This window comes from Puma concolor, chromosome B1 (genome assembly GCF_028749965.1).
Source record: "Puma concolor isolate L17-30 chromosome B1, mPumCon1.1.hap2, whole genome shotgun sequence".
NCBI lineage: Eukaryota > Metazoa > Chordata > Mammalia > Carnivora > Felidae > Puma > Puma concolor.
This window is the reverse complement of record NC_141670.1, coordinates 31,505,538-31,524,616: the sequence shown is the minus strand read 5'-3', so window position 1 is coordinate 31,524,616 and position 19,079 is coordinate 31,505,538. Positions and strand designations below refer to the sequence as shown.

Genomic DNA, 19,079 nt, shown 5'->3' with positions numbered 1-19,079 from the left:
AGCACTTCCAATACCACCTCCTATGCTTGTGATAATTGTTCCTAATTTGTTTTCTTAACTAGATTGTGATGCCCCTGAAGGCAGGGAATGTGCTTTATGCATCTTTTTCTAACTCAGTGCCTGGTACTTATTATACAGTCAATAAACCTGGAAGAAATAGTCTCTTGCTTGTTTGGTGCCATGAAGAAGCTGTGGACCACAGATCTGGTAGGTTTAGGGATCTTCTGCCGTACGGAGCAGCAGGTCAGACTGCCAAAGAGGAGTTTTCAATTTCCCTCCCGCGGCACCCCATTATCAGGATTTAAAGGAAGCCCAGTGATTCTGGGTGCTCTTGTCTTGCCATCACTCCCCTCCACTGTAATACTTCAGCTCAATGCTTACTAACTCCCCAGGAGAGCGGATCCAAGAGGAAGGCCATGGTTAGACCAGAGCCCCTCTTCCCCTGAGTGAGCTTAGGAACCAGCCCACCTCCCTGGACAGCTCAGCCACCACCAGAAATCCCAACCCCCCAGTCCCCCATCATCACCTGAGCTTAGTCCAACATCTGACTCTATAGGACTCCTAATCTGTTCCAGTTCATGTCCCTGCACAAACACACGTCTTTACTGTGGTTCCTACGTACAGTCATCGGCAACATTACCCATAACCCTCAGCCTCTTAGCTGTTGGAGAGTAACACGCAACCTTCTCGACTGGTCTTACTTTCAACTTGTGACTGGCTATAAATCTCAAATATGTCCTCAGGACTTCCTGGTGACTCTACTAAATTTCCATAACCTATTTACTCTCTTGCCTCACAGGTGAATATTGCACATCTTCTTTTGCTCCTCCAACCAACAATCATTTCTTATTCCTTTCTCGCTCATAGCTGATGATCTTGCTTCTTATTTTGTCGAGGGCATAAACATACACCAAAGAGGGGATTACCTTTCCCCCTCCGTATGTGCTTGCCTCTGTGCTTATAGACCCCGGCTTCACCCTCACTTCCCGACCCTCACTTGGGCACTGAACCCCACCTCCTCCCTTGCCTATACCATAATTCCATCACAATGGTATCCTATCTCCCACCTTTGGGAATTCTCTCTAGATCCTTCCAGCTATACTCTCTTTCTCTGCCCCACTGTCTAGGAAAACCTTTCCCAGGAGTTGTGTCTTTTCACTGCTCCCACTTCTCCATCTCTCATTCTCTCTAGAAAGCACACAGGCAGGCTTTTCTCTCCATCACTCCACCGAGACTATTATTCTCAGAGGACCTCATCATATCACCAAGGACCTCCACATGGCCAAGTCCAATGTGGAGTCCCAGCCCTCCTCTGCCTTGGCCGAGCAGTCGCCCGTGACACAGCTGAATGTTCTTGTGAGGCAAGAGAGTAAATAGATTATGAATACTCTTGCCTTCTTGAAACATTTCCATTTGGCTTTGGGATCAACGCGGTCTCTTGGTTTTCCTCCCTCTTCCCTGCCACTCTCTTCCAACTTCTTCTGCTAATTGGTTCTCCTCTCTCTGGCCCTCAAGTACAGGAATGCCCCAAGACTCAGTCCTTACCTCTCTTTTCTCTGTATTATGTTCTCCTTTGTAGACCCTTTCACTTCCATGGCTTTAAATATATGGATGTGTTCCCGGTGTATATGGTAGCCCAGCTCCAAATTCATGTATCTAACTGCCACTCGGCATTTCTACTTAGATGTCAAATAGATATGTGACTATATGGCATGGCTACATGGCTACACAAAATAAACACTTATACTTCACGCCCCTCCCAGCCCCTTACAATCCAGTCATTCTCTGGTTTTCCTAGAGTAAAATGCGCTGTTTACCCTGGTGCTTAGGCCCCAGACCCGGAAGTTATCTTTAATTCCTCTCTTTTTTCTCATACCCTATGTCCAACCTTGTCAGCTCCACATTTGGAATAAGTACCGATGTGATCACTTCCCACCACCTCCACCTGTTTCACCCAAGTGCAAGACATCTCGGTCTTTCCACCCTTGGCTTCTCTAACGGCCTCCCAACCGGGGTCCCTGCTTCCACCGTCGTCCCCCCAAACAGCCCACTCTCCAACCAGAAACCCAAATGATCCTTTAAAAATATAAAACCAGCCACATCCCTGCTAAAACCTGTCCAATCGGATGGCTTCCCATCACAATTAGAATAATATGCAAATTCTACTTGGGCCTAAAAGACCCACATGACCTTGTCTATTTCCACAACCTGTTTCTGGACTTGTCTGCCCACTCATTCTCTGTAGTTCAGCCAGGCGGTGGTCTTTGCTTTGCCTTGAACAGGTCAGGCTCTTTCCCATCTCTGTACTCGCTGTTCCTCTGCCCAAAAGGTCCTTCCAGACTTTGTAAAGTTTGCTCCTCACTTCAGTTAGGTCTCTGCTTAAATATCACCTCTTCAGAGAGGACTCGTCTGACCACCCACCCCGTTGTCCTACAAATCTCTATCCTCTGATCCTGCTTAGTTTTTTATAGTGTTTAGCAACCCGTGACTTCTTAATATATATTTATTTGTCTATCTCCCCCAGAAGAATGCAAACATTTTACTGGCAAGGAGTCTGCTGCCTTGCTCAAACTATGTCTAGAACAAGTGCTCGGTATACACTTGATAAGTACATGGATGCATGAAAAAATACGCAAACTTCAGAAGGAAGTAAGAGATGGGATGCAGAAAGATAGGGAAGCAGGGGCTCAGGTAGAGTGCTATTGAAATAAATTCAAAGCTGTGATGTACTTCTAGGAGCAGAGTCAGCAACAATGATGGGTCGGCACAATGGAAAGACAGCTAGTGAACTCAGAAGGGCCTCTCAAGCAGCCCTGTCGGATAGAAATTTCTGCAGCGATGAAAATGTTCTATATCTTTGCGGTTCCCAAACAGTAGCCACTGGCCAGATGTGGCTACTGAGCGCTTGAACTTTGGCTAGTGAGATTGAGGAACTGAATATTAATTTTCTTTAACTTGCATTAAATAGCCACATGTGACCGGTGGCTATGGTACTAGAGAAGCTCCAGAACCTTCCCCACACTTGTGATTTCAGAATAATAATGCAAACCTCACTGAGTTGTTGAGGGGATGCATGAAATAAAAAGCCTGGACCAATGAAACCAAGTTGGCCCCCAAAACTAATAGCTGTTATTACACGTAGTTGCAAAGTAAAGTACTTTAAATACATGCGACTTAAATTTGGCTCCAAGGTGCCAGAAACAAACTTTTATTAACTTTTACCATATTTTTTTTTTGTTTGTTACAGTTAGTGGATAACCAATGTGCGGGTCTATACTTGAGCTCCCAAACTAAAAATAGCCAACAACCATTTTGGGATCTCACGAAGGCCTTTCGGGGATAGATGACTATTCCAAGTGGATCAGCTTGCTGATACTTACGATGAGCTAATTAGTTTTGACAACAGCTAATTTAGCATTTGCAAAAATTGGATTTGTAACATTACTGCATTATTTTCAAACAGTGTCATCTGCAGCTTCCAGAACGCTCTTGGATAAGAGGACTGTTTGTTTTGCTACTTACTATTAAAATACAGGGGAAAGTATTTACTTATAGGAAACATGATGTTGAATTCTTTAAAGCTTAAATTCTTTTGGACATAAAATCATCTTTTTTTCCTTGTCAGGGGCTCACCACACTTTCTTCCATACCGAATCCAGAAAATAAAATGAACACAGATATAGAACTAAGCAGACCATTATGACTAACCCTTAGGAATAATCTAATCTAATAATAAAATTACACATTTGTTCAGAATAAGTACAGTGCTTATTTTTAGGCCAAGAGAATTTGCAGTTCAGAGCGGCAGAGGTGAAAGTGGAATCCCACAGCCCTGCCTAAGAGTGTGGTGGAGACTCTGAGACTCCAAAGAAGAGAAGATCTGTTTAAATTAAACACATGCTTACAGGCATTAAGAAAAGCTGACGTTCTTATTAAGGAGACCAATTAATCTGCATCTGTTGGAAGCAGCTTTACAGTAGTTGAAAAGGTGCCCAAGGACATACCGTAAATGAGACTGGAGAAGAAAGGAAACTGAAATTTACTTTTCTACCGGGGAGCATTTCCTACCTGCTCCCCTCCCCACCCCCACCTCTGGCTTTGCTGTTTGAAATGCAGATCCTTTTTCTGCCACCCCTGACCTTGAGTCTAGCAGAAGAGGAAGGGGATGAGGAACCCTAAATACAAAGATGGGGCGTTTGAAGACTTACCAATGGGCATCACTAGGAAAAAAGGCAGCCAGCAGAGGACGAAGCAGCCGACCACGATGCCCAGTGTTTTGGCCGCTTTCTTCTCCCGGGAAAATTTGAGGAGCCTCACGGAGAAGTGCGTCTTGTTCTTGGCGCTGGACACCCCGCTGCCTCCTACCGGGGCGTTTTTCCGATGGATGCGGAGCGTCACCTGCTCCGAGTCCGACTTGTCAGTCTTGAGGCCGGACTTGAGGCCCCGGCTTTCCCTCTTGGCCACCACGTAGACCCGGCAGTACATGACCAGGATGATGGTCAGTGGCACGTAGAAGGAGCCCAGGGCCGAGAAGAGCACGTAGCCCGGCTCCTCGGTGATCTGGCAGATGGTCTCGTCTTCAGGGGCCGGCTGCCTCCAGCCAAACAGAGGCCCGATGGAGATGACGAGGGAGAGCGCCCAGACACAGAGCAGGGCCATGAGACCCCTCTTCTGGGTGACGATGGTGGGGTAGCGCAGCGGGTAGCTCACACCGATGTAGCGGTCGATGGAGATGATGCAGAGTCCCATGATGGACGCGGTGCAGCACAGGACGTCCACCGCCGCCCAGATATTGCAGAAAACCCTGCCAAAGGCCCAGTAGCCCAGGATCTCAAAGATGGCAGAGAAGGGCAGCACCGTGGAGGTGAGGAGGAGGTCGGCCACCGCCAGGTTGACGATGTAGTAGTGAGTGACCGAGTGCAGATGCCGGTGGCAGGCCACGGAGAGGATCACTAGGATGTTGCCCAGCACACCGAAAATGATGAGGCCCCCCAAGATCACCCCGAGCAGAATGGCCTTGGATATGTTCACTGGTGCCTGCGGATGGGTGCAGTTGGAACTGTCGGAGGCATTCCCAGAGAGAAACACCATGGTCCCAGCCGGGGCCGGCGAGGTCCGGCTCTCGGGAGCCACCCCCGGGCGAGGGCGGAGGCGGGAGCGAGGGAGCAGAGTCAAAAGGTCTCGGCTCTGGGGAGCCTTGCCCGCTGGGGTTAGCTGGGGGTGAGAGAGGGCGTGTGGGTGGGAAGCAACCCCGGCCTGCCCTGGAAACCCTCAGAAGGCCACGCAAAAGGGCAGGGCATTAAAGGCGACATGGCCAGGGACGCACACGCGGGGCTACCCGCGGACCCTATCCACCCGCGGCGCTGGCCTTCCGGCCCCAACTCCCTCCCTCCCCCAGGCTTGGCGCGAAGCTCGAGGAGACACGTTGCAAAATGCAATCCCAGAACTACAGGAGCCCGCTTCTCCGTACTGTCCGATCCGTCCTGCTTAGAAGATTGGGCATTCTGCGCGTAACTGGGAATTCAACAATTTAGCGCCAGCCTCCCCGCTACCCACAATCAAGTACCGGTGTGCCGTCGACTCTCAAAGGCGGGGACCGCCGGCATCTGGGCGCTTCTCCCGGCCCGCAGTTACCCACGGTGCGACCGGCGCGCGGTGGACTCGTGCTAGATCCAGCTTCTGCGCGCGCAGGCCGGGGGAAGTGGACGCGAAACGCTGGCCAAGACCGAGGCGGCTACGCGTTCCCCTGAAACAGCGCAAAGAGAAAGGCGGGGTGTATACCGGGCGCCCTGGGGAGCGAGGCCGTACCGGGCCCGGCGGCTGGGAGCCCCGGCGACTCTGCGGTCCCGGAGCGGCGTGCCCTGCTGCAGCACGGGCGGCGCGGAAGGGGACCGCGAGCCGCTGGGAACCTGCCTTGGCGCGCGGCCCCGCGGCCTCTGGCTGGCTCCTGGAGCCGAAGCAAACAAACCCCGAGCCGCGGCCGCCAATTACGCGCGGCCGCACAGCGAGATTAAACCCCGCGAAGCTCGCTTAGGCGGGACTGCGGCTGGTGCGTACGTGTGTCGCGCCGAGCCTGGCCGGTGGAAACTGGAGGATCCACCCGGGTGCCATTTAAACAGGTTGCTTCGCAGTCACCTGGAGGGGGCGGCCTGGGAGAGGGAACCGCTGCGACCCGGGGGCCGCGGCCAGCCAGTGCCACGCGCACGCTCACGCCGGTGGAATTCACACTTGGGTGTGCGGTGCGCGCGGGTCTGTCGACCCGCGAAGCCGGCCCGAGGGCCAGGTCCCAAGAAAAAGCTGGCGGGGCCCGAGGGCTGAACGCGACCGAGGTCGGTCCAGGAGCCCTTTTCCAGCCGCAGGAGCAGCGGTGCCGGAGGACTTGAGCCTCCGGCCACACCCGGACGGGCTGCGGGGGTGCCGGGGGAGAAGTGGTGGAGAGGGCGAGCGCCACTCTGCAGAAGGGGCTTTGCAAGTGGCGGCCACTGCGGATGTGGTAGGCTTAAAAATCAGGAGGATGCGGGACGCTTCGCTTTGCGGGGCTGGGGGCCACGGTATTTTGTGAGATACTTAGGTTTCCACGGGGACTGAGGCAGGAGTGCGAGGAGTGGGGACCCATCTTGCCTTCTGACGATTCTGGGATCGGGCCCTGAGGCCGGACCCCCAGGCAAAGGCTATGGTGACAAGTTCAAGAGCTCACAGGTGGTCCTAAAAGCCAGCAACTGCAGAAAGCCTCTTTCCTCTACCTCGGGGCGACAAACACGGACCAAAAGACACACTTGTTAACTAGGAGGTAACTTTCCAGAATATACAAGGGAAACGGGGTGGGGTGGGGATGCAGGTGTCAGAGCGGGTGAAAGAAGCGGGGGGCGCACGGGCAAAGTGCGGGTTCCGTCTCCGCGGGAAGCGAGGGCGATTTGCCCTCATCCCCGCCCCTCTGGACGCCCGCGCCCCATGCCGCAGCGGACTCACCTGGAGCGGGGAGAGGACGGGGATTCGGTCCCAGGAGCAGCCCCGCCGCCTCCTCTCTGGGGAAAGAGGCGACCGTCCCTCCAAGGAACCAATTCTTAGTCCTTCTGCACCCGCTGACTCACCCCTCCTCTACAGATGTCTTTAAGCTCCCGGCTCACTATCGCTTTACCTGCAGAATTTACAATAAAGAGTGAAAATAGGAAAAGAAAAAAACCCGGCCAACCCATAACTCCACGTTCACCCTTTTAATTTTCAGCTCCCCGACATCAGCAAAGAACGGCAAGGAACTTTGCAGCTAGCTCTCGCTGACGTCACACAGGCAGTAGCCCCAGCGAGTACGGTAATCGGCTGTTTACCGTATTACTCTGCGGCAACAGGCAGAATGCGCACAACCGTATTTTCCCCCCTCCTGCTTGACTTGGGTGGATTGCGTTCTCGCTTTACTTTAAAAAGATGTTTGTGTGTGTGTGGTGTGGTGTGTGTGTGTGTGTGTGTGTGTGTGTGCGTGCGTGCGCGCGCGCGCGCGCGTGTGTGTGAATTTTATTTACAGGAAATAACGTCTTTAAATGATACGATTTTAAAACTAAAGAAAAATTGACACCTGCCTGGTAGGTATTACTGCGGATGTGGTGTGTTCACAGAAATGCCCCCAAAGTTACTTTTGAACAGCTTTATTCAATTAACACTTGGACTCGGTTCTGTTAAAATCAAGAAGAGCATATGTTGTTATGCCAAATACATGGGTAAATTATATTATTTGAAGGTGTTTCAAGATGAGAGTAAAATCAGATAACATTTAATGAATCTGATTGTAATAAAATTATGATTCCTGGAAGATGTAAAGGGAGCATATTTAAACTTTATGAAATATGATCCATTTCTCATTTCTCGGATCTTTCTCTCATCCGTCTCTCATCCATCTCAGATGGATTTTAAAAACATTATAGTCCCGCTGTAGTTTCTTACACAGTTTAGTGTTGGTAAAGTTCCACAAATTCTTTCCCAGCTTTTGTAAGAAAATGTATTTTTTAAAGGAAAGTTACTTCTGTTACTTCTGTCTAATTCTCTTTGATTCATTAATAGTTGGCGTATGAAAAGCTGACATCACCAGTTTTATTGATTTTTTTCTTCTGGTAAATTCCATGTTCTGTTTACCTTACAATTGAATAAACCCGTATGTGTTTTTGGGATATTGGGAAAACACTCGAATTTTCTCCACTTTGATTCCCACCTCCTACATCATCCTCCTTCGTCTTTATTGATTAGAAAACATATGCTGTTCTTAATGTATTTGCCAGGTACCCTTGAACCTAGTAACAAAGAGATAACTTTGACCAGGGGTAGGCGTTAGAACTCTCTTCCCTGAACAGAAGTCTGTTAATATTGTTTCTTTTTCGAAAGGAGATGTTTGGGAGGCTCTTTTATAGTTATATACCTCTAATGCCTTGGAGGAATGTCCATGGAAAGATCAAGAAGCACTACTTCATTAGGAAATATTATCTCATCCTCAGATACGTCTATCGTGTATGTTCTTTAGCAATGCCATCCACCAGAGAGATATTTTATTGTTGAGTTTCATATTCATTAACCTTATACCATAAAGGCGAGTTCTCTATTAAGATCTGTTCTGTGGTAGATAAGGGAAGTAGTGTTATCAGCAAGAAAAGCAACCAAAAATTGCTCAGCTCTGCAAGGTTAGAATGTACAAAGGTCTTTGGAACTCCCAGTCCTCTAGCCCCCAACAAACAAGCAGAGCACCCTTCCTTTCCCCCACCAGCTGACTAGCTGGAGCCAAGGCTGAGAAGAGCTGCTCTTTATTTCTAGCTTGGCCCCAGGTGGATCTTTCCAATCTGCTTCTCGGCCAGTGAACATCAGTTTTTGAGACACTGACTCTCAGAACCAATTATTTCCTCACTAACCATAGACCCACAAACAGGAAACTATCTATTGATGGGTTACGCTTTTAAAAATGGTTGAGGTGGATGTCCCGGAAGGTGTTCGGTTAGACCCATGGGGAGGTGGGGCGAAGAAAGAGTAGGCTGTAGAGTCCTAAAGATGCTGTCCCTGCATTCCTGTAAGACCAGGGGCAAAACCCAGCTTTTCTGAGCCTCGGCTTCCTAATTTTTAAAGGGACACACACACCACACACACAAAAACCCCAAGACTGTTATTAGGACAGAGTGAAATTATATCTCATGAAGCTTATCCATCCTCCTGTTATTAATCTTATTAACTAAAAACTCTGCTCATTTTGTGCCCTACGTTAAAGTGAAACACACTTCTAACCCAGAGTGGTCCCAATCCCACATTTAACAAGAGCACTATGTATTCAGCTGGAGAAATCTGTGAAATGACCTGAAAATTACGCCCAAGCCCACTGCTGTAAGCGGAGTGACCCAACATGGCAAAGCAAAAGAATGGCCCCGTTCACTGGCTGCTCCTCCTTTCTTCTGACTTTCCCTTGTCCCACATCTTGAAGGACCATGAAAATATGTGCAAACACTTCCATCCATACATCCAGACAGCTCTACCTTGGCCTTTGGCAGTGGCCTATTATGTGGTCTGCCCTTGAGAAGATGGGCCCAGGAAAAAGGCCTAAGGCCCTAAAAGTGGTTGTGTAGCCATTTGGAGCAGAGGATTCTGGGTCCCAGAGCATGACCTAGAAAGAAGGGTGGAGGCTCTACTCAGGGATATTACCTCAATCCTGTAGTCTTATGGATTCTGGGATCTCTAAAGCCCAAAACCCAAGTTAGGAATCCTCTTGCCTGGACCTAAGAATGCTACTCTCTAGACTTTGGGTGTGATGGAAGCTGAGAAATTCATTGCAGGAGAGGTTCCAGGAAGCCTCTTGGGAGGATATTGCTTGATTTAGGGCTTGCAGAATAAGTAGAATTTAGATTGGTAGGCAAAAGTGAGAAAGGCAGATCAACAACAGGTGTAAAACAGAGGGGGGATGTGTGTCTATACATGTGTGCATGCGTGTGTGTGTGTGTGTGTGTGTGTTCAGGGACACTGGGATCTAATTGGAGAAGATCTTGCAATCACCGTACACCCAATGACTTCGATTGGCAGGATTCTGTTAGTGACTAGTGAGACAGTCAGCAAATATAGGAAGCTTCAAGAAAAAAAAAATCTGTCAATCATTATCTTAGAAGACAATACACAATGGAATTAGGAGCTCTTTTCCCAGGCTTATGATTCCAAGTGACAGAGTAGAGGGCTTAATGTTAATATCTACCTAAAAGACCTGGCTTTTCAACTAATTCACGTAAGGCTTAAAAAGTTAAAGTGGAAGGAAAATGAAAAACATTGCTCAGAATGATATTGATGCAGGTATCAAGTCACACCTCTCTAAACAGGCCTTGTGTTCTAATCCTTTATCGAACTGAGAAAACCACCCAGTGCACAGACACTACTGAAGGAAGCCTCGGAAGGGATAATAATTCTGCCCTTGTCATCATTTGTCCTGCTTATTCTCGTTGCCCTTGAGAAAACAACTTGTTCCAAGCCTCTTATGAGTCATGGAGCCCATCCCTACATTGTAGATTATGGTGGGAATATGGGGTCAAGTCAGCCTATAGCTAAATCAGGTAAATTATTCCTGTAAAGCAATAAATCTTTGCTCTTGTATAGCAAATGTGAGTTGAGTCATATCGATCAAATTTGTCAATATCATCTAAAAGGGAAGGGAAACACCAAAAATCAATATCTGTACCAAATGTAGAAATGCTTTATGTCATTTCTCCACCTACTGATGATGTCTATGGGGACATTAAAATGCTTATTGGCCTGTATTTCATTATAAAATATATGATTTTAACAGCATATTTTGAAAAGTTGGAAATAAAAATAAGACATAATCTATAATTCTGCCATTGCAGAAATAACCACTGTGCAATATTTGATACATTTTTGTCATGTGTGCAAATGATATACATACATATCTGAAATATATTATATACATGTATTTATGATATGTGTGTATATATATGTATTATGTATAATACTGTGATCATATTGTGTCTCTAGTTACATATCCTGCTTTTTCATTTAATGTTATTTCTGAACACTTATTCATATTAATGAATTTTTACAAAAATATGATTTGTAACAGCTGCATAGAAATTCCATTACATATATATGTCCTGATAAATTTGACTATTTGGATATTTAGGTTTTCCAAAAAATGTCCTATTTATAGCTTGTACTGTGATAAATGCTCAGGTATAATGTTTTTTTGTGTTTTGTTTTAAAAATTTTTTTAATGTTTATTTTTGAGAAAAAGACAGAGTGTGAGCCAGGAAGATGCAGAGAGAGAGGGAGACACAGAATCCGAAGCAGGCTCCGGGCTCCAAGCCGTCAGCACAGAGCCCAATGCAGGGCTCGAACCCACCAACCGCGAGGTCATGACCTGAGCCTAAGTCAGCCACCCAGATGCTCCGTACTCTAATTTTTCTTTAGATTAACTTCTATAACTGAAATTAGAGGATCAAAAATTAAGAAAATTTGAGAAATTATACTTTGCCCTCTAGAAAGGTTTTACAAATGTACATACAAAATGTAAACTCATAAGAGTGGGGTATGATAGAAACTTTCTTTGTGGTGGTGGTAGTTGATTTTTGCTTCTTGCCAATCTTGAGTGTTTCATAATAAAATACACAAGTACATAAATATCTGTAAATTAAACAAACTTTAGCCAGTGTGATAAGTAAGAAATCTCTCATTAAACATTTTTATTCTTGGGACACCTGGCTGGCTCGTTTGGTAGAGCATGCAACTCTTGATCTCAGGGTTGTGAGTTTGAGCCCCACGCTGGGTATAGAGATTGCTTAAAAATAAAATCTTAAAAAAAATACTTTTTAATTATGAGCATATTTTCATACACTTACTTGACACGTGCATTTACTATGTTGTGATTTGCTTGGCTTCTATCAGTCAGGATTTAGTCGGAAACTGCTGTAGATATTTCAAGCGGGAAGTGACTTAACACACGGAATCAGAGGCTTGTAAGACAAATAGAAAAGCTTGGGAAACAGGTCAGGGAAAACCGCTATTTGCTTTCAAGAAATCTGGAAGTATAGGAAGATTAGGAAGTCACAAAATGAGCTCAGCTGCCTGAAGCATCAATAAAGTACAGGACACCCAGAAGCTCCTGACAAAGCCTCACCTGGGCTGTCGGCTGACACCTTTGTTCCTGCACAACACTGTTACGGGACAGAGTATCTGCTTCTCCTTTACTTTCAGAATCTCATAGAAGCTCCTCTCTTTGGTGGATGTCACCAGAACAATGATGACAGAGATTCTTCCAGCCATGGCAATTCAGAGAAGCACATAGAAGGGGAGAGATGGTTCTGAGTAGGCGTCTTAGTATAATGTCCACCGCCTATTTTTGTATGGGTGGTTTCCCCTTTTATCCTATACGTTTGTGAAAACTCTTTATATGTCATGGCAGCCATAAAATATACCCCTCGGATCTCCTGCTGCATAATTGGGCATAACTGAAGGACAGTCTCAGATTTTGTCCTTCTGGATCCATCCCTGTGCTCATGCTACACTTCCTTTTTTTTTTTTTTTTTTTTTATTTTTTTTTCAACGTTTATTTATTTTTGGGACAGAGAGAGACAGAGCATGAACGGGCGAGGGGCAGAGAGAGAGAGGGAGACACAGAATCGGAAACAGGCTCCAGGCTCTGAGCCATCAGCCCAGAGCCCGACGCGGGGCTCGAACTCACGGACCGCGAGATCGTGACCTGGCTGAAGTCGGACGCTTAACCGACTGCGCCACCCAGGCGCCCCTCCTGCTACACTTCCTATAGGCAACAGCTAAGCGTGGCAGAGGTTCTGATGCAGGCAGGCCCCTTATTATTAGACACAGGATTTATCGAAGGGGAGACTTTGTCTTGAGGACTTCCCATCAGTCAGCCAAAACTTTCTCATAACTATGCAACAATCTGACACTTTTCTTTCCTAATCCTCCTCTCCTCCCCTCTGGCTTGGATTATAGTCCGAAGGCTCTCCTTCTTTGACTCTCTTTTCCTTCACAGGAATTTCCTCCAATAAATCTTTTATATGATTAATCACGTCTTGGTGTCCGCCTCTTGAAGGACCAAAATTGTACATTAAGGATTTCAGTCCTTTTGGATATTTGCTGTCATTTCTTCCTGTCACAGATATTTAAGGGTAAAATACTTAATGAATTTCTGTAAAGAGGGAAGCTGTCCCCATGAGTTCTCTCAAAATTAATAGAAAGTGACATATTTATACCTTGGCAACCTATGAATGTAATCTGCCCAACATTTTGTGCATATTTTATAGGAGTTTACTGGTCAGTGACTTTTTTCTTCATGGTCAGAGTGGCTGACCTCACGAAAGAGCCTGAAGAAGCTCCCTTATTCCTCTCGACTCAAGGAATGTTTCTTCCACCCCTAGGATGTCTGACAAGACTGAATTTAACCCATAAGAAGTAGATGTGAGTCTGCACTCGTTTTAAGGTTATTCCAACATGAAAATCTTAGACAGTAAGCATTAAGGAGAAGTCCTTTAATTTCCTCTGGCTAGAGTTCAGCAGAAAATAGATGATAATCCTCAAGTCTGAAAAAGGACAGTGTCTCTTCTCTTTTACTGAAGGATAAGCTTAAGTTCTGGATAAGTATTCAATGGTTTTTATCCAGTCTTGTTAATTTAACTGCTGTTAATGTAGTTTCTTTGCCTTTTGTTTTTTTTTTCAAAAAAATTTTTTTTTCTTTTTTCAACGTTTTATTTATTTTTGGGACAGAGAGAGACAGAGCATGAACGGGCGAGGGGCAGAGAGAGAGGGAGATACAGAATCGGAAACAGGCTCCAGGCTCCGAGCCATCAGCCCAGAGCCTGATGCGGGGCTCGAACTCACGGACCGCGAGATCGTGACCTGGCTGAAGTCGGACGCTTAACCGACTGCGCCACCCAGGCGCCCCATGCCTTTTGTAAGTGATGGCACATAAATTGACAAAATGGTCACTTTCCTCTGTCCAACATCAGAAAAAAGCAAAACAAAACAACACTTACTATTCTTTCCTTCACTTTCTGAAGCTGTCATCATCATTTTTGTTTACTGTCTTATAATAATCAAATGATTCCAGTTAATAAAGTTAAAAAAAAAGCCATACATAAGAAAAAAAATCAGGAATCCAACCAGTCTGATTTTATCAGAAACATCCATTGTAATTGGGAAGTTCTTGGAAGGAAGAGTTAAATTATCATTTATTTATTTATTTATTTATTTATTTATTTATTTATTTAGAGAACAAGCAGAGGAGGGGCAGAGAGAGAGGGAGACAGAAGATCTGAAGTGTGCTGTGTGCTGACAACAGACAACCTGATGCGGGGCTCGAACTCACAAACCGCGAGATCATGACCTGAGCCAAAGTCAGATGCTTAACCGACTAAGCCACCCAGGCTCCCTAAGAAAATACATTTTTTTTTTTTAATTTTTTTTTCAACGTTTATTTATTTTTGGGACAGAGAGAGACAGAGCATGAACGGGGGAGGGGCAGAAAGAGGGGGAGACACAGAATCGGAAACAGGCTCCAGGCTCCGAGCCATCAGCCCAGAGTCTGACGCGGGGCTCGAACTCATGGACCGCGAGATCGTGACCTGACTGAAGTCGGAGGCTTAACCGACTGCGCCACCCAGGCGCCCCAGAAAATACATTTTTAATGAAGCAAACTAAATACCAATTTAGAAAAGTGTAGAGAGTGTGGTTTCCCATTAGCCTTCTCTCCGTGGCTCCCCTAAAGACATGAAATCTAAATTTAAAATGCACTTGCTGGGGCGCCTGGGTGGCGCAGTCGGTTAAGCGTCCGGCTTCAGCCAGGTCACGATCTCGCAGTCCGTGAGTTCAAGCCCCGCGTCAGGCTCTGGGCTGATGGCTCGGAGCCTGGAGCCTGTTTCCGATTCTGTATCTCCCTCTCTCTCTGCCCCTCCCCCGTTCATGCTCTGTCTCTCTCTGTCCCAAAAATAAATAAAAACGTTGAAAAAAAAATTAAAAAAAAAAATAAAATGCACTTGCTATGTAAACTCAACTTCAAGGCAAAAACCTTAGGCTTCTTTCCAACCAGATTTGCACTTCTCAGTTCCCGTATATAGAAATCATGTAATGACCAGTGGTCTATGTCAGAAAAAGTAATGTGGATAATCAAAGCTGTGATTATAATGGGAACATTGGGGAAACTAAAATGTCCAAAATGATTCTTGATCTTGTTTAAATTTATTGGTGAGATACTCAGTTTGTTACTTCCTGTATCGGCCAGACCCCAAGCATAGTGTCAAAGATTCCTAAGTGCTTTTACACTTAATTTGTGATGTATCTTATAATCACAAAATGCATGTGTTAGATTAGCTTTGCTCAAGCATGATTACTGATGGCTTTGAGTTTAATGATAACGAATCAACAATATATATTAAATAAGCTGTCTCTAAACAGAAATACACATATAACAAAGTTGTGTATTGATCAGTTGATGAAAATATTGTGACCAGAGGCTTGTAGGAACCTAACCCTATGTTTCCCATAGGAACAATGGTTTAGTACTCAATAATTCAGTGTTTGTGGTGACTTTATAGAATATAACTACCACAAATGGAATAAACTGTGTGAGTCTGTATCACACATATATACATGTGGACACACACACACATATGTAATCTAGGATTTATAATTGTTATGTGCAGAAAGATTACTATGACAAAAATACTCCACCATTTCCAGAAGCTAGAAATGCCATTCAAATTTTAATGGCTTTGTTGGTTTCCAACAAAAATCTTATTAGATGGTTGATTGGAACAAGAATTAATCTGTGGAGAATTGACATCTTTATGATAGTCACATCATCTACAATGATATATTTCTCCTTTTACTTATAATATATTCTTCAATAATATCTAAACATTTTTCATAAGCATCTTGCATGACTTTGTTTCATTGTTTTAGATAACTTACAGTTCTTTTTCTTGACATAAATGGTGTCTTTTCTCTATTAAATTAAAAAAATTCTTTTGTTGACATACAAGAATGGTATTAATTTTGTATAGTGATCTCCTTTGCTGAATCTCTTTTTTCTCTTTGAAAAATTGATACTGATTTTTAAATTTTGAATTATCTTGGATTTCCTACAAAGACAATTATCTATAAGGACAATTTTATGTCTTTCTTTCAAATGTTATACCTTTTATTTCTTATTCAACTGTTTGGTGTTTTTTTTTTTTGTATTTTATTGGCCCCAGTATAATGTTGAATTTTAAGGATAACTATAGGCATTCTTGTCTTAATCCTTACTTCATAGGGAATCTTCCAGACTTCTAATATTTGGCATGATGTTTGTGTGTCTTTTAGTAATAATCTTATCAGTTAAATGGGTTCCCATCTATTTCTACTTTGCTAACAGTCTTCTTTATTTTTGTGCTTTTAAGATAAACATATGGTTTCTCTTTTTATTTTATTAACATGGTGAATTACATGAATTCATTTTCTTATACTAAATATTCTTTCCACTCTTGACATAAATACTACTTAGCCAATATAGTATTTTTTTACATACTTTTCATTTCATTTTTTGTAATTTCTTTAGAATTTTTTCTAGTGCTACTCATTAGTAATATTGGACTGTGGTTTCCTTATATTGTTTTTGTTCTGCTTTGAAATTATAATTGTACTTGCTGACAAAAATAGTATCTACTTCTCCTTATTTTTCTGTTCTCTAGAACAGTTTAAATAAATTTGAACTGAAAAATTAAAAGAGCTTTAAAAAATAAATAAAAACAGCTTTAGAGGGAACAGTTTTGTCTATCAGTTCTGTTTCTTTAATAGTTTTTATTTTACTCTGGTTTTAATTTTTATTATATTTTAATCTAACTTTTTATGGTTATTGGCATGTACATTTTCATGATACTGTCTTACAAATTTTAAAATATTTACTCTATTTATATGTATTTTTTAAAAATTCCTAATATTGTTTAAATGTCCTTTCTCTCCTATTTCTTCATTAGTCCTTTAAGAGGGCAGCTTTTTTCCCCCCAAAACGCTGGTTGGGATTTTATTGGTTACCTTTTTATTTATTCATTTATTTTGCTTATTCGTATCTATTATATTAATCTCTGTCGTTATCTTTACTCTTTCCTTCCTTCTTCCTTCTTCTGCCTCTGGGTTTACCCTGCCATTAGTACCTTAGTTTTTTATCATTGAACAACTAATTCCAGTCTTTATATTTTAAAATGAATCTATATTATATTTATATTCATTTCTAAGTGTCACTTTAGGTATATTCTGGAAGTTTGAGACCTGTCCTTCTCTATTCAGTTGAGATAACACTTTAATTTCATCAGGATTTTTCTTTAATCAGGTTTTCTAATTAAACTTTGTACTTTTTTTTTAATGTTTATTTATTCATATTTGAGAGAAAGAGAGAGAATGTGCACGTGCAAGCAGCTCAATGCAGGGCTTGATCCCACAGACCATGGGATCATGACCTGAACCAAAATCAGGAGTCAGACGCTTAACTGACTGAGCCACCCAACTTTTTGCTTTTAAATAGTTGTAGATCATATGCAGTTGTAGGAAATAATATGGAGAGATGCCATGTACCCTTTACCCAGTTTCCACATTGATAACATCTTGCAAAACCATGATACAACGTTACAACCAGGACACTGATATAGAGCCAAGGTACAGAATCTTTCCATCCCCACAAGGCTATCTCATGTTGCCCCTTTTATAGCCATTCACATCCTTTTTCCTGGGCCACCTGCCCCATCCTCTTGATAACTCACTCTTTTCCATTTCTAAAAAGTTGTTATTTCAACGTATTGTAAAAAGACTGACATAGTATGTGACCTTTCTAGGGTGGACTTTAATGACTCAGCCTGATACCTTAGATATTTATTGAAGCGATTGCATGTAAGAATAATTCATTCCTCTTTATTGCTGGACAGTATTCCATGATGTACTACAATTGGTTTAACCCTTCACCTTTTAAAAGACATATGGGTTGTTTTTAGTTTGGGGCCATTACAAATAAAGGTGCTATAACCACTTGTATATAGGTTTTTATGTGAATGTCAGTTTTCACATTTCTGAGATAAATGCAGAAGAACGCAATTGCTGGGTTGCATGGTAGGTACACGTTGCATTTTATAAAAGAAATGTCAAACTATTTTCCAGAGTGGCAGTACCATTTTACATTACCATCAGTTCATGCATAAGTGGTCCAGGTTCTCTATACCTCTGTCAGCATTTGGTACTCTCATTCCCTTTTTTATTTCAGACACCCTGGTAGGTGTGTAGTGTGTTTTCATTTGCATTTCCTTAATCGTTGGCGATGTGAAACATCTTTCTATGTGCCGCCTGCGTATCTTCTTCAATGATCTCACTGAACGTTTCTTCGTGCCTTTTGCCCATTTTCTATTTGGATTGGCTTCTTTGTTTTTTTTTTTTTTCTATTCAGTTTTGAGATATATACATATATATCTGGAGTATATATGTTCTAGATACTATTTCTTTGTTGGATGTGTGATTTGCAAATGATTTCGCCCAGTTTTTTTAATTTGGCACATATATATTGCAATATGATTGCATCGTAGCATTAGCTAATATCTCTGTCACCTCACATAATTATCATTTCTTCTAGTGGTGGGAACAATTAAGATCTAGCCTCTTAGTAAGTTTAATGTTTATAACACAGTTTTATTGTCTATAGTCACTGTACTGTGTATTAGATCCCTAGGACTTATTTATCTACTAGTTTAAACTATGTAACCTTGAATAATATTTCCCCCATTCCCCCATCCCCCAACCACTCCACTGTCTATATTTTGAATTCACTTCTTTTTAGATTCCACATATAAGAGATATCATATAGTACTTGTCTTTCTCTGTCTGACTTCTTTCACTTACCATAATGTCCTCAAGTTCTATCCACGTTGTTGCAAATGGCAGGATTTCCTTCTTTCTCATAGCTGAATAGTATTTCATACATACACCACATTTTCTTTATCCCCTAGTCCATTGACAGACACTTAGGTTGTTTTTATATCTCAGCTATTGTGAATAATGCTGCATAATAATAAACATGCGGATGC

The 19,079-nt window shown here is 43.4% G+C and overlaps 1 protein-coding gene and 1 pseudogene across 6 annotated transcripts in view; one reads left to right on the top strand and one right to left on the bottom strand.

The window, feature by feature from the left end:
- The window catches only part of ADRA1A (adrenoceptor alpha 1A), a 111,109-nt gene extending 104,028 nt beyond the window's left edge, over positions 1-7,081 (bottom strand). For 5 of the 6 annotated variants that reach the window (XR_015250018.1, XM_025932957.2, XM_086703410.1 and 2 more), the window contains exons 1-2: positions 6,941-7,081; positions 4,209-5,734 (exon numbers count right to left, since the gene is read on the bottom strand). Coding sequence is in view for 5 of the 6 variants with exons in the window: in XM_025932957.2 (XP_025788742.1) it covers positions 4,209-5,091 (883 nt within the window). In the remaining variant the exon portion in view is untranslated. The remainder of the gene's footprint in view (positions 1-4,208; positions 5,735-6,940) is intronic. The other variant, XM_086703408.1, reaches the window with a different exon arrangement.
- LOC112869850 (5'(3')-deoxyribonucleotidase, cytosolic type pseudogene) overlaps positions 6,952-19,079 on the top strand; it is a 100,789-nt pseudogene continuing 88,661 nt past the window's right edge.